At 42.2% G+C, this 16,816-nt stretch overlaps 1 protein-coding gene across 2 annotated transcripts in view; it reads right to left on the reverse strand.

The window, feature by feature from the left end:
- The window catches only part of svep1 (sushi, von Willebrand factor type A, EGF and pentraxin domain containing 1), an 83,632-nt gene extending 67,045 nt beyond the window's left edge, over window positions 1–16,587 (reverse strand). For both annotated transcript variants that reach the window (XM_065950216.1, XM_020640321.3), the window contains exon 1: window positions 15,495–16,587. In XM_065950216.1, the coding sequence (XP_065806288.1) occupies window positions 15,495–16,049 (555 nt within the window). In that variant the 5' untranslated portion in view covers window positions 16,050–16,587. The remainder of the gene's footprint in view (window positions 1–15,494) is intronic.
- Window positions 16,588–16,816: the final 229 nt, after the last annotated feature.

Raw genomic sequence — 16,816 nt, forward strand, 5'->3', positions numbered from 1 at the left:
AGAACGCTTCTTAATCAGAACACAAAAGAACTACCTGGGACTGTGCAATAACTTACGTGCACTAAATCTACCGACACTTTGACTGTTTATGTAATTATATTTGAAGTGTGATGTGGTTGCTGCTAACATGAGTGTGTCCTTTACAGTATGTGCTTTTTTATGGGATTACATGAATGTGCTCTTTTGTATGGAATGTGCAAATGTTTTCAACACTGTGTCAAAGTGTGACCTTTTAACTCCTATGATCCAATCAGTGGCAGCGCTCTTAATTTCATTGTATCCTGTCATACAGTGACAATAAAGGCTTTCAATTCCATTCATGTAAAAGCACTTTACACACAAATGTGTACAAGATTCTTCTTTGTTATATTCAACATCTTTCAACAAAACCAATGTTTTTGAGGAAAAGTTGCCCAGTTTCACTGCTGTGTTTGTTGAAGTGTTGGAAATATATATATGGGGTTGTGCCAACAGTCTTCAAATATGGAGTATTTATCCGTGTTTTTTGCTTATAGGGTACCTTTGAGCAACCAGAGAGACAGCATGTCAAATATAATGACTTTAAGATTTAACCAGGAGTAGGCAGTGTGAGTGTCTTAAGAGGTTTCTTGTTGAGTGTCTGTCTACTGAGGCTGCTGCTCAGCCTCAGTGAAACAAACCCTGATACCAACATTTAGTTTTCTTACAGCTGGAAAACTGTCTGCCACTAAACTGTATTGTGGTTGACTTGATTTAGTCTACAAGTGACGTAAAAAAATCTGATTTTAAAAGAATTAGGTTAAGGAATGGAGAGAATCCCACAAGTTATGTCATCTTAGTGAGAGTCATGAGATCATTACCTCAGCAGCCACAGCACCATCTCCAAGGCCGAGCTTTCATTTTGAAATAAACAAAGGCAACAGTGTGGTTGAGTTTGATGCTTTTTCTTGACTCCTGACTGGCGTGTTGAAAGTGCTTACACGCAGGGAATGATTTGGGGACTGTCGCTGGCTTTAAGCATCCGTGAAACTGTATCTCATGTTGTCCAGACTTAGCTCCGACCACACTGTGGAGACAGACTTTCCTTTGTTATGTTGACGGTTGTTGCTGTTTTCCCTCATGTTCCCCTCTTTCTGTCCTCTTATTTCTTCTCCTACAGTGGGGGAGGGGAGGGGGGGGTCTGTTTGTCTTGGCACAAGCTATAGGTGAATATTTCCTCTAATAGCGCAGGGAATCGGAGAGACATCTATGTTTGCAGTACAGATTCATGGAGGGTTTTCAATTTATTGATTCTCCTGTTTGTTCTGGACTTGTCCCTTAATGGGAGGATACATTCTCTTAAACCTCACAACACAGAGGAATCACAAGCCAGGGGATAATTCAAAGGAGATCGCATAATATTGCTTAACATTGTATGCAGACTCTGCCTGAGTTGCCATGGATTTCGACAAAGATCCTCACAGTAAATCAAAGAAATGTGGAACTAAAGACACTGTTGCACTCACTTGTTCTCCAAGAAAACAAAAATACACATACAAATATGCTGTTGCTTGGAAACGCCTGCTTTTGTTGTTTGGATAACCTGAATTGAAACTATTTGTGCTCGAATGGTATTGTGTTCTTCTCTGGACATTTCTTTGGATGGTCTGTATCTATTTCTTGGGGACGGGTTTCTTGCTGATTATCAAACATGACGGGATGAAGTTAAAGTGCGTTAGTATTTGTCTCTATATATTTGGCTGACTACTTTGAACAGGCTCCCATTCTGAGGCTGGAAACATGACTAATACCTGCAGAATCGACAGTCTTGCACAACAAGACCCAAAGAATGTGAAGAAAATCGCATAAAAAGCAAACAAACAAAACAGGAAGTTGACATGTTTGTGGGTTTACATACATATACCAATTACCTTCTTCTAGTCATTCACACAAACGGAGACAAACACATCCACTCAGTCACCAAAGAAAACAAGCAAATGGAATCTGGCACTCCCAAACAGAAACCGCAACATGGCAAGTGGTTTACTAATAGACCTACATGCCTTAGTCCATAAAAAAAGCTGTTATTTAGTTGGCCACTGCTGGCTCTTAGAAATACTTTTGGTTTTCTGAGGTGCCAATGTATGAGACTTTTGGTCAATCTTAATCTCAAGATGCCAAGGTAAATACGAACGCTGACAAATTTGAGCGATTTGTGTCTTCCATTGCAAAGCTGTGGTCTACAACTTGCTTTGTGAACACAAGAGCATTTAAAACATTTTTGCATTTGTAGCAAAAAAATGAAAGCTGAAGGTTTTGCATCGTCATCTTTTAATATTAGAGGCAAATGGAAACGCCAGCATGGTAAAAATAACAAGACTGTTTTAGCTTAATATTTACTCTCAGTACCAGTTTTGTCCAATAAAGAACAGGTTTATTGTTTAGCTGTGGAATGGCTGGCTTAGCACAAATATAATCATAAGTGAAAACAAATTAGGTTTGAAAGTTAAAGCTTGACTTTTTCAAGCAATTGAATCCATCTTGTAGCTTTTGCTCACCTCTAATCGACACACATATAGTAATGCAGCAAGTTCTTTTAAAATATATTTGAAGCATCAAAAGCTCTAAAACTGCAACTAAATGGACTTTTTGTGAAGGAAGTTTTGCCAACTGCTGTTTCCAAGCTTGAATATCAAGTTTTAAACTTTGTTTTTAAGTTAATAGTTATTAGAACAACTAAAACTCCTCGTTATTGTTATTACATAAGCATATCATTATCAACTGAATGACTCAATCTGCTGTAGATGGATCATGTCAACTTTAAAATGATAAATTAGGAACAAGAAACTTGCATCATTTGATCCTTGGAAGAAGTCTTCCAAGACACAGTCCTCTGGTGGAAACACGTTTCCAGTGAGATCACAGAAACCAGTTTTTAATGACATTCATAGCTGATCGTGGAGTTTCATGGCAGGCCACTGAAGCTGCTGACAGTCACTTCCTGTCCTTGCTGACGCCCCCCTCCCCTTTGACCCTGACGACAGAGAATGATTCTTCAAAGCTCTTCCCCACTCTTTTCTGAATCACATATTTCCCGTCCATACCTCTCCACCTCAACACCTCACCCCCTACAGCTTTCATTTATCGCCTTCTCAAACTCACGCACACACACACACACACACACACACACACACACACACACACACACACACACACACACACACACACACACACACACACACACACACACACACACACACACACACACACACACACACACACACACACACACACACACACACACACACACACACACGTGTTAGGCTGGTGTCAGCAGCACCTATCAATCTCTGAGTAGTATTTTAAGTACGAGGAAATCTGTGTTCATGTGTGTGTTTGTGTGAATACACACTGAGTGGAAAGAACAGAGTGTGAGGAGTGTTGGCTTGATGTGTGTAGGAAAGTGTGCTTATAGCCACATGTGTAGTTTGACCACAGAGAGTAAAGCTGGAGACACTTTAGTTTTGCATCAAACAGTTAAAGACGGCATACCAATGATTTTCACTTGAATAAATGTCAGCTCATTATGTTCTGACAAATTAGTTTACAAATTCACAGACTGAGCGTCAACATTACAGAGAGAAATGAAGATAAATGGTAAGCATACGAGAATAGGCAGCAGGGTTATAATGCATTAGATCATTGACAGTAGATGAAACTTAAAAAAATGCAAAATAATAAAAAGTTGGAGACACGTGCATTTCATCATGAAGTGAGCCACCAACAGGAGTATAACTAAGATCATCTAGATTACTTCTTGAAGTCAGCTCGAAGCAATTTTTGTTAATGTCACAACAAAACTGAATTGTCAAGATGATGCATTTCCCTATTTTACAAAACTGACAGAAAGTTTCATGCTCGGGGAAGTAATGCACCACCTGTTAACAGCTGATCCCCAAATAATAAGGAAGCAAAAAAGTCTGCTAAATTAGGTTTAGGATCACTTAATCTGCACAGTGCACATAGCAGGATGGATGTATTTGCAAGTGTTTGTGCTATTAAGGTTTTCCCAACAGAGGCTGAATTTGTTAAATCCTCCTTTATGAGCTAGCAGCAGCTCCTAGAGACTCCCCTTTGTAGTAGATCAGATTTTTTATGACAGAACCAGGACTTGCACATTTCTCCTCTCTGCAGCAATTAAAATAAAAACCTCATCTCAGGGGGACAGTTTAGTGTTGGGGTAATGCACAAAAAAATGACACTGAGGAGCCTGCATATAGGGCCGAAGTGGAAAGGTCTAAGATTACAGATGTGTGCGTTATGGGGGTTTACGAACATCTGTGTTTTACACAGCTGGGAGGTGTAAAGATTGACCTCTGAAGGCACCTGTGTGCTGAGCTCAATCCAAATCCCAATTTGTCTAAAAGGAGTGAAAAAAGGTGCAGTGGATAATTATGACTGAAGAGTAGCAAGTAGCAAGAGACTAATTTGTTTAAGGACTGGGTTGAAAGATGAAGTGGAGCGTGGTCATTTCCTCTCCGGTGAATTATCCGACTCCTAATGCAAGAAATCTGGAGAAACCTTGAGAGCAAGACATTCCTTAAGGAAAGAGACATTGGTGTGAAACATGTAAAATATGCACCACTTCCATTTCTTCTCTTAGTTCCACCAATACAATGCAGCGCTACACATCCCACATTCTTATGTACAGTTAAGACACTAAAACGCATCAACCGGATTCTGATCAATTAGAATCCACAACCGCAGTTCAACAGTTATTTCCACTGAGAGTCTGGTTGAATGATTGTCCCGGGGGGTTGGGTTGTGGTGCAATAAAAGTGAAAAAATCTGGGTGTGTTTCGATCTTCAGGCACACATCACTGTGGTTCTTTGGTTGGATGCAGAAAATGGCGCTAAAAACATGTACACAAGTATCATGTCTTGAGTTTTTCAAGGTCTGCACAGGACTGGTCCTTTGAGTGTCCCCAAGGTCAGAAAGAAGACGTTTGGTGAACAGGTTTTTTCATTGAGGCAACATTATGGCACAGTCTACCTTTGGCCTTTGGAAAAGCACATTGGGTGGAGCTATTTAAAGCAAAGCTAAAGACCAACTTGTTTAATGTTGCGTTGAGGTCTTCAGTTGTTTGTACAATTCTCTGATGTCCTGTCAAAGAGTTAAACGCGCAGTACATAAATCCGGCCACCAGGGGGCTAGCAATCAAAACATTAACAAAAGATGAAGAGGGTTCTCTCTGCTACTCCCCCCACCCCCGATGAAAATAAACTCCAAGACCGCAGTCAAGACGAACAGGCGAAACAGACTGCAATTGTCTAAATCTTTTTAAGTGAAATATGCAAAACATTGCATCAATGGACATAACCTTGCACAGGATGTACACAATAATGTCTTGGCAACGAAAAAGTTGGGTCAAAGCTTTACCTATTGGCATCAGAATCTGTATTGAGAGAACCAAAGGGATCATTTAGGAACACATGCACGACAGTAACACCTGTTAAAATGATCTGAACTCGGTTTAAATTCCAAACAGGACTCGCTGGTTTGGGCCGTAACAAAGCCCAGTTTTTTATTTACACCAGCTTTAGCTTCAGGCCAAAATGAGACACTGTCAGCGGCATCCAAAGCAGCACACACTGCAAACTGCTGCTTAAAAACACGGCTGCGTACCCTTGTGGGAGGAAAAATAAGGCGGAGGAAGAAGCAGAGACAAAACGGAAAGACATGGAATAGACAGATGGAGGGATCACCTGGCCCTGAGGAAAAACAGAGACACTGGAATGCAGACTGTTTGATTCAAACTGTGATCGGAAAGATGCCTAACTCAGCAGCTTTTAAAGAGGCCAAGTGCTTTATCAGCAGAAAGAGCAGTAATTTACAACCTTTCGGCACAGTCTAGGATAACAGAACAAACACTGATATGGAAACTATTTCACATATGGATGCAAACAAGCATCCATTCCAACAAAGCCTATTCCTGTCAGTCCGTTTTGGCAGCTTTTGGCTCTGTTGGCTTGTCTCAAAAAGTTTTTTTTTGGCACCTCAGCTAAATGCATTTTATCAAACATGCAAAGGTTAAATTGGTCAAAATGAGGTGTTATTGTGTGAAACCACATCACGCCAGTTTGCTATCCTCCAAACAAATCAACTCCTGGACATTTGTTGGCAGGGACATCGATTAGAAACTTGGGTTTCCCTACATTTGTTTTGGACTCGTTGGGGTTTCCTGAAGTGGAAAGACTGCTGATCTCCTAAAAAAAGATCTAAAGAGGATGAGGAAGGATATAAAAAGACGTTACATGGCCAAGTCTGTGTCTCCAGTTGTGAATACAGATGGGAGCAGGATGCTTGGAGAGTTGTTGGAGGGAAACAGTGACCTCTGAGTGGTCTACAAAAAAAGCAAAAAAAAAAAAAAAAAAAAAAGCCTCTACTCAGTCATATTGAAGGGTTTTTGTTTCAGATGAGATATCCAGAGTGTGGAAAGTCTATTACAAAACAATTTGGGACAAAGGGATTGAAACATATTGTGGAGCTATTTAGAGCATTTTCCGAGCTGAAGCTGTTGGTTGACAAAAGGTCCATTAACAGACAGCATAATCTGCACTTTTTAATTACTTTTTAATTACTTTTCTACAAAATAAGCTGCATCTGTCGGGGAAGATGAGACATCGTGGCACTGCTATTTGAAGGAGACCTTTCTTAACATTTTTTATCTTGCGTGTATTTGGACCATGTTTAGCTTCCAATGCATAAGACAGCTTCAACATGACCGCTGAACCCAGCTGACCTCTAAGGCCACACATCTCTGCCGTACCTTGCTGTCTGTCAACACTTCCTGTTACAAGTCTGGCAGTCAGAATTCAAAGGGTTCTCAGTCATCATTCAGCTTGAACAGAACAGACGGATCATTTGAAACTCATCTGTTTATACAAACAATCGAGTTTGTAGTCTGCTTAAAACAAATGTCGATTATGTTTCCTTCTGCTTGTAGCCTGAGGTCAGTTGCATCAGGCCAGCTTGCATGCTAAGTTGTGTGTGTGTGTGTGTGTGTGTGTGTGTGTGTGTGACGTCTGCGTAAGTGTGAGCTAGTCAATAAGGAGGCCTCAGGGTCCTTCCAAACGTCCAGAGGTCGGAAAGTAGGCCCCTGTTTCTGGAAAATATTCGGTATCCATTTCAGGCGGGAGGGCAGGGGTGAGCAGAGTGTGACGAGAGAAGGAACCATTAAGTAACAAAGGAAAATACTGTCAGTACAATTAGACACAGTGAGCCAGAGTTTCACCACATTAGGACGGGCTGCATGCAATTTGACATCATAGATGATTAACTATGCAAGTGTGTTAGTATGAATTTTCATTTCACTATTTTAGATTCTTCTTTTAGGTAGGTCTGTGTAGCTGTAATACATACAGTGTGTGTAAGACACCTATCTGAGCAGCAGACGGTTATTTGGAGAGGAGCCAAGTGTATGTTGTGAGCTGAAAAGGAAAATGTGACTTTGTGAGGTTGAAGAAATGTACCTGTCTGACAGTTTCAAGTACAGGTACTGTCTTCTTTCTAGGTTTCTCTTTGGTCCGTACTACAGCGCACCTTGTATTACCCGTTACCCGACACACTGTGCGCACGCCAGCTTCCATTCATAGTTTTAGCAAGAAATCTGGACTATGGAAATGTTTGAAAAATGTTTTAGTGTTTTTTGCATGAGCAGTCAAACTACTACAGTTTCCTTTTCTCCAAGGAGACGTCTTAATGAAGGTAATACTGACAAAACGCTCCACAAAGCCTCAGTGCAGCACGCTTGAGTTTGATGGACAGACAGAGTTATGAAAGAGGAGAAAAGGAGGATATTTGTCAGTACGAAGAGGCCCAGAGGAGCAGCACCGGAGGCTGAGGCATTTGTTCCTCTTCCACCCAAAACACACACAGTCATGTTGAGTCTATTGTCTCAATCACCATGACAAGGTCTGAATAGCTCTCCGACTACACCCTAAGCACCGGTGCCAGGTGAGCGTCCAGTTAAGTGTGTGTGTGTGTGTGTGTGGACTCAGAGACACACAAAATCTGATTATTTGGATTAAAAAGTTGTTCTGGTTACATTCTGATTTGAAGCCATGAGAGCGGAGCTTGTTACAGCCACTGATCAAGTCATATTAAGAGATCTGCTTACAAAAACATGACATTTTAAATTCATCATCATCTATGTATATAAAACCAAATGAAAACCTGAGGAGCCTCAGGAGGAACCTGCTTTCCAACACCAATACACCATGTAATAAAGTCAAATCCTTAATAAGTACGGTCATCTAGAAAACTATGCGTTTAAGAAAAGCGCTTCGGAAGAAATCGAAATACAAGAAGCACTTAAGGCTTTGTAAACCAGAGAGAAAACTACTGCACTCCTCATTTCCAGCTGCTTTTGGTCTCACTCAGTGGTTTCTAACCTGGGGGTCGAGATTCCTCGAGTCACTCTCAGAATAAATCTGCATGATGATTATTAAGATACTTTGGGGAAGGAACATATCCCGTGACACATTATTATTTTTTCTGCTCTGACTTTTCTTTTTCATGCTAAACTAAAGATTTCACCTTCAGGCCTGGTGGTGCTGTCGACTGTGTTACTACATAATAACTTTATAATCTTAACAAAAGCAGCTTTCTGCTCAGATAACCAGTGTGTTTTCGGGGACTGAGATCTGTGTACGTTGCACCAGGAAGTGGGTTATTTCCTCTTTGGTGACAAACTTCGGTGGCTCTTGATTTGCTCTACATTTGATTATTGGGAATACACTTATATTTATAGCATTTATTTATATTTATAGCATCCCATTAATCCAGCCATCCAGATATACCTAATAATTCACTTTTTTTTAGTCTACATCTGTAAATTTTGTAATTACTGTACATAGCACAGACTCTTGCACTTTCTGCTTATTTGCACTTCTGGTGAGATGCCAAACCTCATTTCGTTCCTCTATACTTGTATATGTGTAATGACAATAAAGTTGAATCTCATCTCATCTCTCATCTCATTTGGGGGATACTGCTTTCCCCATAAATAACTCTTTAGATCTATGAGTTGCCATACACAACGACTCAGAAATGTTGCAAATGCTACAAATGCTGCTGTCTGGCCTCCGTCTTATCAGGGCTTTTCTGGCTGGTGGGTGAGTCTGCCCAATCCTCCTGTCTCGGAGACCCTCTGATACTGAGGAGGGGGCAGAAGCAGACGGACTGAGGGGGAGGAAATGATTAAGGGTGAGATGCTGGGAAGTGGCAGTATAGCACAGACAGGAAACAGAGACTTTTCTTATCTACTTATCACGACTGGGCTCAGCCTACCGGGACGGCATCAAAGAGGTGCACCTTGCTTTCATTTGTTGCGGTGTATTTATTCACTACAGTTGTTTCAGTGAGTATTAGTCGTCCTCCCTTTTTCTTTCGTGCAACAGTCATTAACTTGCTTCTATTTTAGGGAGAACAGAACGGAGAAGGGAGCTCCAGCTTACCCTCCACGACATTCCTCTACAGTGTAACTCCCAATGTTGTTAAAAATGAGAGCTCAGATAGAATTCAGTCTTGGTAAGAATCCAGTACAACAGTGATGGCTTGTTTAAAACCTGCCTGTGACTCAGCCAACAGAATGAAAAACACTTCAGCAACTAAATAAGAAAAGAACCCTAAAAAATGACCTGCTGTAAACATAACTTTTAAGTGACGGAAAGTTTTTCATTTTCAGCCTTAATTTAACTAATGTACTTCTCATTACTGGTTAAAAACTCAGACAATAGCATCCCGTGTACATGTATGTGTGTGTGTGTGTGTGTGTGTGTGAAAATGCACTTCACACAGGAAGAATGTACAGTACAGGATCTCTCTCTCCACAGACCAACTTCCACACGCCTCATTTAATCTAACAGACAATGTTTTGAAAAACAATGCAGCGTATTTTGGCAGAACTGCGTCAAAGCTGAGGACAGTGACATTCCCCTGCCTGACACTGCACTGGGGGAGGTCTGCAGCTCAGGAGGAGAGAGTGATGACAGGATACAAAAAAAAAAAAAATGGGACGAATGGAAGAAACTGAATTGACCAGAGGAATGAGACAGAGGCCTCAGAAAACCTCAACACTTGATCCGCTTATTGTGGTTTGGAAAAAACTCAATAGGGAAAGTCTGCATCGATAATATGATTGTGATTGACGAGTGTTCTCCTCTGAAACATAAGCTTGGACTGTTTGTACATTTAACTTGATAAATTAGGACTCTTAATCAAGTTTGCTTATTGGAAAAACACCTGCTGGTCCAACTTATTACAGATTTCAGTCCTAGAAACACACTGGTTGTCTTAGCAGAAAGCTTCTTTCATGAAGTGGCTACGGTCAGCAAACTTGACCCAGATACAGGCAGACCCTATAACCGACAATCAGGTAGAAACATTACCCTGTGCAAGAGCCGCATTCTTTCTATCATTTCCTCGACAACTTTTTTTTCCCCTCATTCTTCAATCTCTTCCCCCCCCACCTACTCTCGTCATCACTCTTCACACGCTGCCCATTTGTCTGTTTCTTATGCAACTGTGAAGACAGAGTGATGTGTGACGCCGCATTGTCAAGTTGAATGCTTCTCTGATAAAGTGGGGCCGGCCTGCAGAGAGCAACAGGGGTTATTGTCTGGCAACGCAGAGGCGAATCTTGGTGAGATGAAAAAAAAACAAAAAAAAAAAACAGATGGGGGGATTTTTAGCTGGCTATAACACATGCAGACGTTTCTCTCCCTGTACTTGTAACAAAGGCCAACTATAATAAATTCAACAATGGAAAAAGCCATAATTCTTGGAACAACAAGATTACTAGTAAACCAACAGAATCAAATCAAAGGATTTGAGCCACAGTGCCTCGAAGACATTTTGGTCATGTAAAAGTCAAATGCATGGAAAATAAATCAAATGTGAGTTAAAGAGAGCAGGAAAATGGATCAACTTTTTTCAGGGCAGTTACAGTTAGGAGAGAGAAAAGAAATATGAATCAGGGCGACCTCCGTCTGAGGTACAGCAGAGATGTTATTCCTCAAGGGGTCTGAACGGGTTTACTGAGTAGTCGGTAGTCTGTAAAGTCCTGGAAAACGACTGTGGCTCGAGTGACGTCATCATTTACAAGGTTATCAAGTGTGGGTGATTTTGAGGAAAGACAGCAGTGAGTCATTATTATGAAGCGCTGCACTCTTAATATGATCATAGTGTTTGACATTAACCATCGCTGCAGGATTACAGTAAGACAGAATGATGAACTGGCTTTTATCAGTGATGACAAGATAAAGAGGACCTGCATCACATATTTACAATACAATAGTAGAATGTATCTTTTGTTCTACTTATTGCATGCAAAAGGCAGAAATGTGTCTTTAACTTGAAGGATATATTATTATATATATATATATATTAGTTTATTAGCAGCCGTTAATCTTTCTAAGCTTTGGAGATTTTATTCATATCTAAAGTGGTTTTTGAAAAATTCTAGGAAGCTGTGTCTGCCAGTTTCAGAGAACCCAAAGTACCTCGCTCCTGCAACTTTGTCCAGTTAACCCAGATCACATTAGAACATCTGTCAAGCGCTCCAATGTCATTCATCAATCACATTTAGTGCATACAAGTGGAAAAAATGATAGGACTCCAAAAACAAGGTGAAAATAAAGCTTTGGCGGCAGAGTGCAACCTGAATTTCTCAGCAGGATTGATTGATTTTCTTCTTCAGCACATACAAGAACGGGATTTTATAGGTTTAAATTCCTATCACATATAAGTCTTTGTCCTCTTTTGTATGTAAAGCTAAAAGCTGCTTTCCTTTTGGTCTGACAACACCTTAAGAGAGAGTCTCACAATTGAAATGTGACTCATTTGGCTATAACCAGCCAACATTTCAGGCAGAGCCTTTCACTCGCTGTATGGATATAAACGCTGCAGAGGTGAAAAGAGAGACAGCCGGGCAGACAGACAGACAGACAGACAGACAGACAGACAGACAGCAGAGAAGCAGACAGAGATGAAGAGTGCTGGAGGACAGCCCTGTCTCTACATGCACGGCTGGTGGAAAAATGTCTCTCTTAATGGATCCCAGCTTTCTGCAGCACTTACAACAGCCAAGAGCAGCCAAGGGAATAAAATATCGCATCATTATTATTATTATTATTATTATACCGCAATTATCAATTACCCTCCCTTTCTCTCTCTCTCTCTCTAACTTTCCCAGTCTCTATTTCACATGTTCACAGTCACACACACCAAACATACAGGCATCTCCAGCACTCTTTTTCCCCCAGAAGCATTAGATGGATACACCGTTGCACGTGTTCGGGCACAGGCGTTAATTCGCTAATTACTTGCACGCACACACATGCTGCAAATTTCCAATTCATCCCTCGCATACTGTACACTTTCCAACAGGTCAGTGGGTGCGTGATGACAGGAGGATATGTGCCTTGTAGATCAGAGTTAGCGGACCCCTCCTTCATACAGCTAATGGAAAGAGACCACAAATTCCATTTTTCTCTTTCCAGTAAGATTCAGACAGAGGATTAAAAAAAAAATAATAACATTCGGGGGCTGTTTTTTAATATTTTAACATTACTCCCTTGATCAGGGTCAGACTGAATCCATCAGGTGTCGGGCTGGTTTCTGGACAACCGGTACACGGTCTGAGTCTGTTAGACTCATCTATCTTTCCAAAAGATCTCAGCTGTGTGTAGGCTGCACGTAGCTTTCCCATTACTCATACACGGCTCGAGTCTGACTCTCACCATGCAGATGCCACACTGGAAAGGAAATACAGGAGTGTTTGTTGGCTGAGATTAGTGAATTGCATTTAACCTTAAATTTAATCAGACAATGAGTCAATCACAATGTTTCAGAGCCAACTTCAGGGCCCTAAAAGGAGTGCACCCTGCTTCTTTCTAAAGCCAACTTTGGCTGCTTCAGACTACTACATCACTTGATAAATCACCCAAAACATTTAGAGTGTTTGTGAATGACGATAAGCCACTAAAGTTCCCCCAGAAAGCCTTTTCTCTGTATTGTTGTAGTCTTTAGCAGCTGGGACGCAGCCAGCGGCCTCCTTATCAGCACTTAAAAGAGGAGGGCGAGCTGAAAACCTGTCCTCAGGGCCAAACTTTCAGCGCTAAGCCTGAGGATACGGTCCAAAGGCTGTTAGCTTAAAACAGGGATAGACTGAAGCGTAAACCTGCCAAAACTCAACTAACTCACTCTTTCATCTATAAAAGAAGGCTGATGTGATTTATGTTGAGACGCACGTTCATGGACAGTTAGCACTGTGACGTCAAAGTGAGATAGATATATCAATATATTACATTTTTAAGACCATATTTACACCAATTATGAAGTAGAAATGCACAGATTAAGCTGCTGGTATTACGGACACTCAACTAACGACACTATTTGTATCATCATGCTGGGTAGGAATTGATTCGATTTTCGTTGGTTTGAAGTCAATTCATTTCTAAATATGTATAAATACATCTCTAGTTTCTCTGAAAATGAAAATACAAAATAGGCTCCAACACCCACGATTTGACAAAAGACATCACGTCTGTCTCCGAAAAATCTTCGGCCAAACCGTTAGCGCCCTCTGCTGGTTTAAAAAAAAAAAAAAAAGAGTATCGCAATATTTTTCTCACCGACTAAAATTTTTTAAATGTGTGTTTTAAAAAAAAAATAGTATTGAAAGGCTTTTTTTTACATCCCAGATAAATCAGTCTTGGTTGGCGGTTAACCCGTTTCAATGTCAGCACCAGTATCACATTCTGCAACAACGTGGATTTTTGCCATACCGTCATCACCGGTTTAAACACAGCTGTTTGATTGTGGCGCACGCATGAGGAAACATCGATTACTCAACCTATCATTTCATAAAAGGATTGAAGTGGCATTAAATTGTGATTTGAGACTGACAACAGCTCAGGTTCTGCGGTCTTCTGCATGTTTTGCCAACGTCTCACACGGTCACTGACCAAAGAGCACTGCCGCCTCCTCTTTGTGTCACAGCGGGTGTCGGTGTTGTCCAGCAATCAGGTAAAATTGTATTCTCCCCTCTCAAAGTTTCAGCAAATAGCGGCAACATGAAGCGGGCGTGCTCACTTGTAGCACGTCTCTTACTGCCTGTCTGAGACTTAAACATTGACTATGTGCATGAATGGATTTGCATTGCCATTAAAGCGTGTCTACCTGCTTAAAGATGTGTTTAAACTGTTGTCTTGCTTGTCTGAAGTTCAAGAAGAATCCTGTGACTGACTTGTGGTGAAAGTAGTGGCTGTAAAGGCCAATGCTGCCAACAGTGTCTTTGTCTCCCTTCATCGACCACATCACCGACATAAAGGAGTTGATGTTGGGGTTAGCCTGCAACAAACTTAGCTATTCACACCATCATGTGCTACATCCCGTGATCCAGACAGAGAACATTTTTGACTCTGGTGCACCCAATCCAAACATCAACATTTTGTACCGTTTTCCATTTATGCGTTCAGCTGTGTTGATGCAACAACAACCAGCCGACTGAAAATTCCCAGAAGCTAGTGTACAAACAGGCTGCGGTTTTTCCAAACGCACCTGAATCCTGTACTATCCAAACTAACACTCGGAACCGAAAGCCCCCTCTGAGGCCTGAGCTGAGGTGGTGTGTTTACACAGGACCGGTCTCTATACCACCAACACAGCTCCAACAGCTGGGCTGTTTGGACTTGACGGATGAACTGTGCCATATGTCCTCAGTGTGTGTGCGTGTGTGTGTGTGTGTGTGTGTGTGCTGCTGGGTGTCAGGCTGCACAAATCAAACAAACCATAAACAAGCTAACATGCTGACCTCCTGTAATCCCACAAACCACCCCAAATACCTGCCTCCCAAACAAATTCACACATGCAATCCAAAGGCTTCTGTCAAACACACTACGGTTACACACACTGGAAGGAACATGGAGGAAACTCAATCGGAAACACAAGGAGAGCTTCATCTAACACACACTGCCCACAATCCACAGACCAACTACAAAGTCTCCACTTGACGTGTGTGTCTCGCTATTTGTCCCTCATACCTACTGTTACCTACTGTTACCTACTGTGTGTGTGTGTGTGTCTGTGCTTGTGCATACGTGTGCTCGCTCTTGATGGTATTTTTATCACTGGAAACTCCTCGACAATTAGCCCGGCAAGCGGCTTCCCCTCACTATCTGCTGGTGTGTAATTTAGAGGAAGCAGTAGCAGCGGCAGCAGCAAGGGCCACGCAGGGCATCATTACCATCAGCCTTACTAAGCTGCAATCACTCCCTGCACACACACACAGCAGGATGCAGACGAGCTGACTGACCAACTAACTGACTCACACTTAAAACAAAGGTTTCCAAAAAAAGCAAGCGCAGGTTCCTTGTAAAGAGAGAAAGAAAAAGAGACAGAAGAGCTATTTTGGAAAAAAAAAGACATGAGATTAAATACGCAGAAAAATGTTGATTCATGTCTGACTCACCGCTGCTCTCTGGAAGGCTCCTTTCGTGTAGGTGCCCCCTCCTCTGTAGTTGATGGCAGGGATCTCCCGGTTGAACAGGGAACACTTGTGCTGGTCGGGTTTGGGCGCTGAGATGTGGTCCACCCTCGTCACCACATGGGTCTTGGAAGAAAAGGTGACCAACGCGACACGCGTGTTCTCCGGCGCAACGGGGAAGTCCGACAGCATCTTGCTCACAAACCTCAGCTCTCTCAGGAAGTTGTTGGCCCCCACACTGGACGACTCGTCCACCAGGAAGACCATGTCCAAGCAGGAGCTCTTTTCTCGTAGCTCGCGAACGTTTCTCTTGAACTCCTGGCCGAGGCGCTCCACTTTGCTCTCTGCGCTCTCCGACAGGTTGCCGGCTGCTGATGAGGAGGTGGTGGTGGTTAGAGGTGACATCTGCCTGGTCCGACGGGGCTTCTGCTTGGGTTGAGATTGCTGGGCAGGCAAGGCTGAGATCCATACATCCAGGAGGCACAGCGCCAAAAGGCAAGTAGTCCATGATGGTTTTAAACAGAACCTTAAAGAAAACATGGTGACAGTCAGCACAGCACCTGCGCTTCACGGGACTTTGCAGGGGAAAAAAAATTGGACAATGTGGATCCTCTTTTCAGGAAAGGTAACTGTGTCCTACGCCTGCGTCTGCTTCCAGGACGGGAGACAGCAACAGTTTAGTTCAGAGTTTCTCAAAAGCATTGCTGGATGAAGACGAGGATTCTTCTCTTTTCGGTCAAAATGTGCCTCTGTCTCTGGAAGAAGTGCAAGAAAACTCCAATCGCCGCCTGGAAAAATGTTTAGTCGGCCTCCTTTTTCTACAAAAACATTTCAGTGCATCTGGCTTTTCTCGTTCTTTTTGTACGGCGTGTCTGTGTAAGTGTATTGTTTAAAATCCCATATTAATCTAAATGCCCTTTCTCTTCTTTTTTTTTTTTTCTTCCTGCCTCTTCTGCCTGTTAGTAACTCTTCTAGTGCATCAGATCCAAATAAAATCCCAAGCCTCTTCAGTCCTCTTCAGTCCCAGTGTGCTGCCCATGTGTGACGCTCCTGCCTGCCTGCACTGTCGGCCAAGCTCTGAATGCTTGTTCCCCTCTTATCCCCAAATCATTTAAAAAAAAACACACAGAGAAGGAGGAGGAGGAGGAGGAGGAGGAGGAGGAGGAGGAGGGAGGGAGGGAGGAAAAAAAAGTTGAGAGACAGAGAGAGGCTGAGGGGAAAAAAGGGGGCAGTCCGGTCTCGGGGACGTGAAGTCATTTTTTTCCCCCCTCTTCATCTCTCCACCTCTTTTTCTCTCACCTCCCCCC

Source organism: Labrus bergylta, chromosome 22, assembly GCF_963930695.1.
Source record: "Labrus bergylta chromosome 22, fLabBer1.1, whole genome shotgun sequence".
Taxonomy (NCBI): domain Eukaryota; kingdom Metazoa; phylum Chordata; class Actinopteri; order Labriformes; family Labridae; genus Labrus; species Labrus bergylta.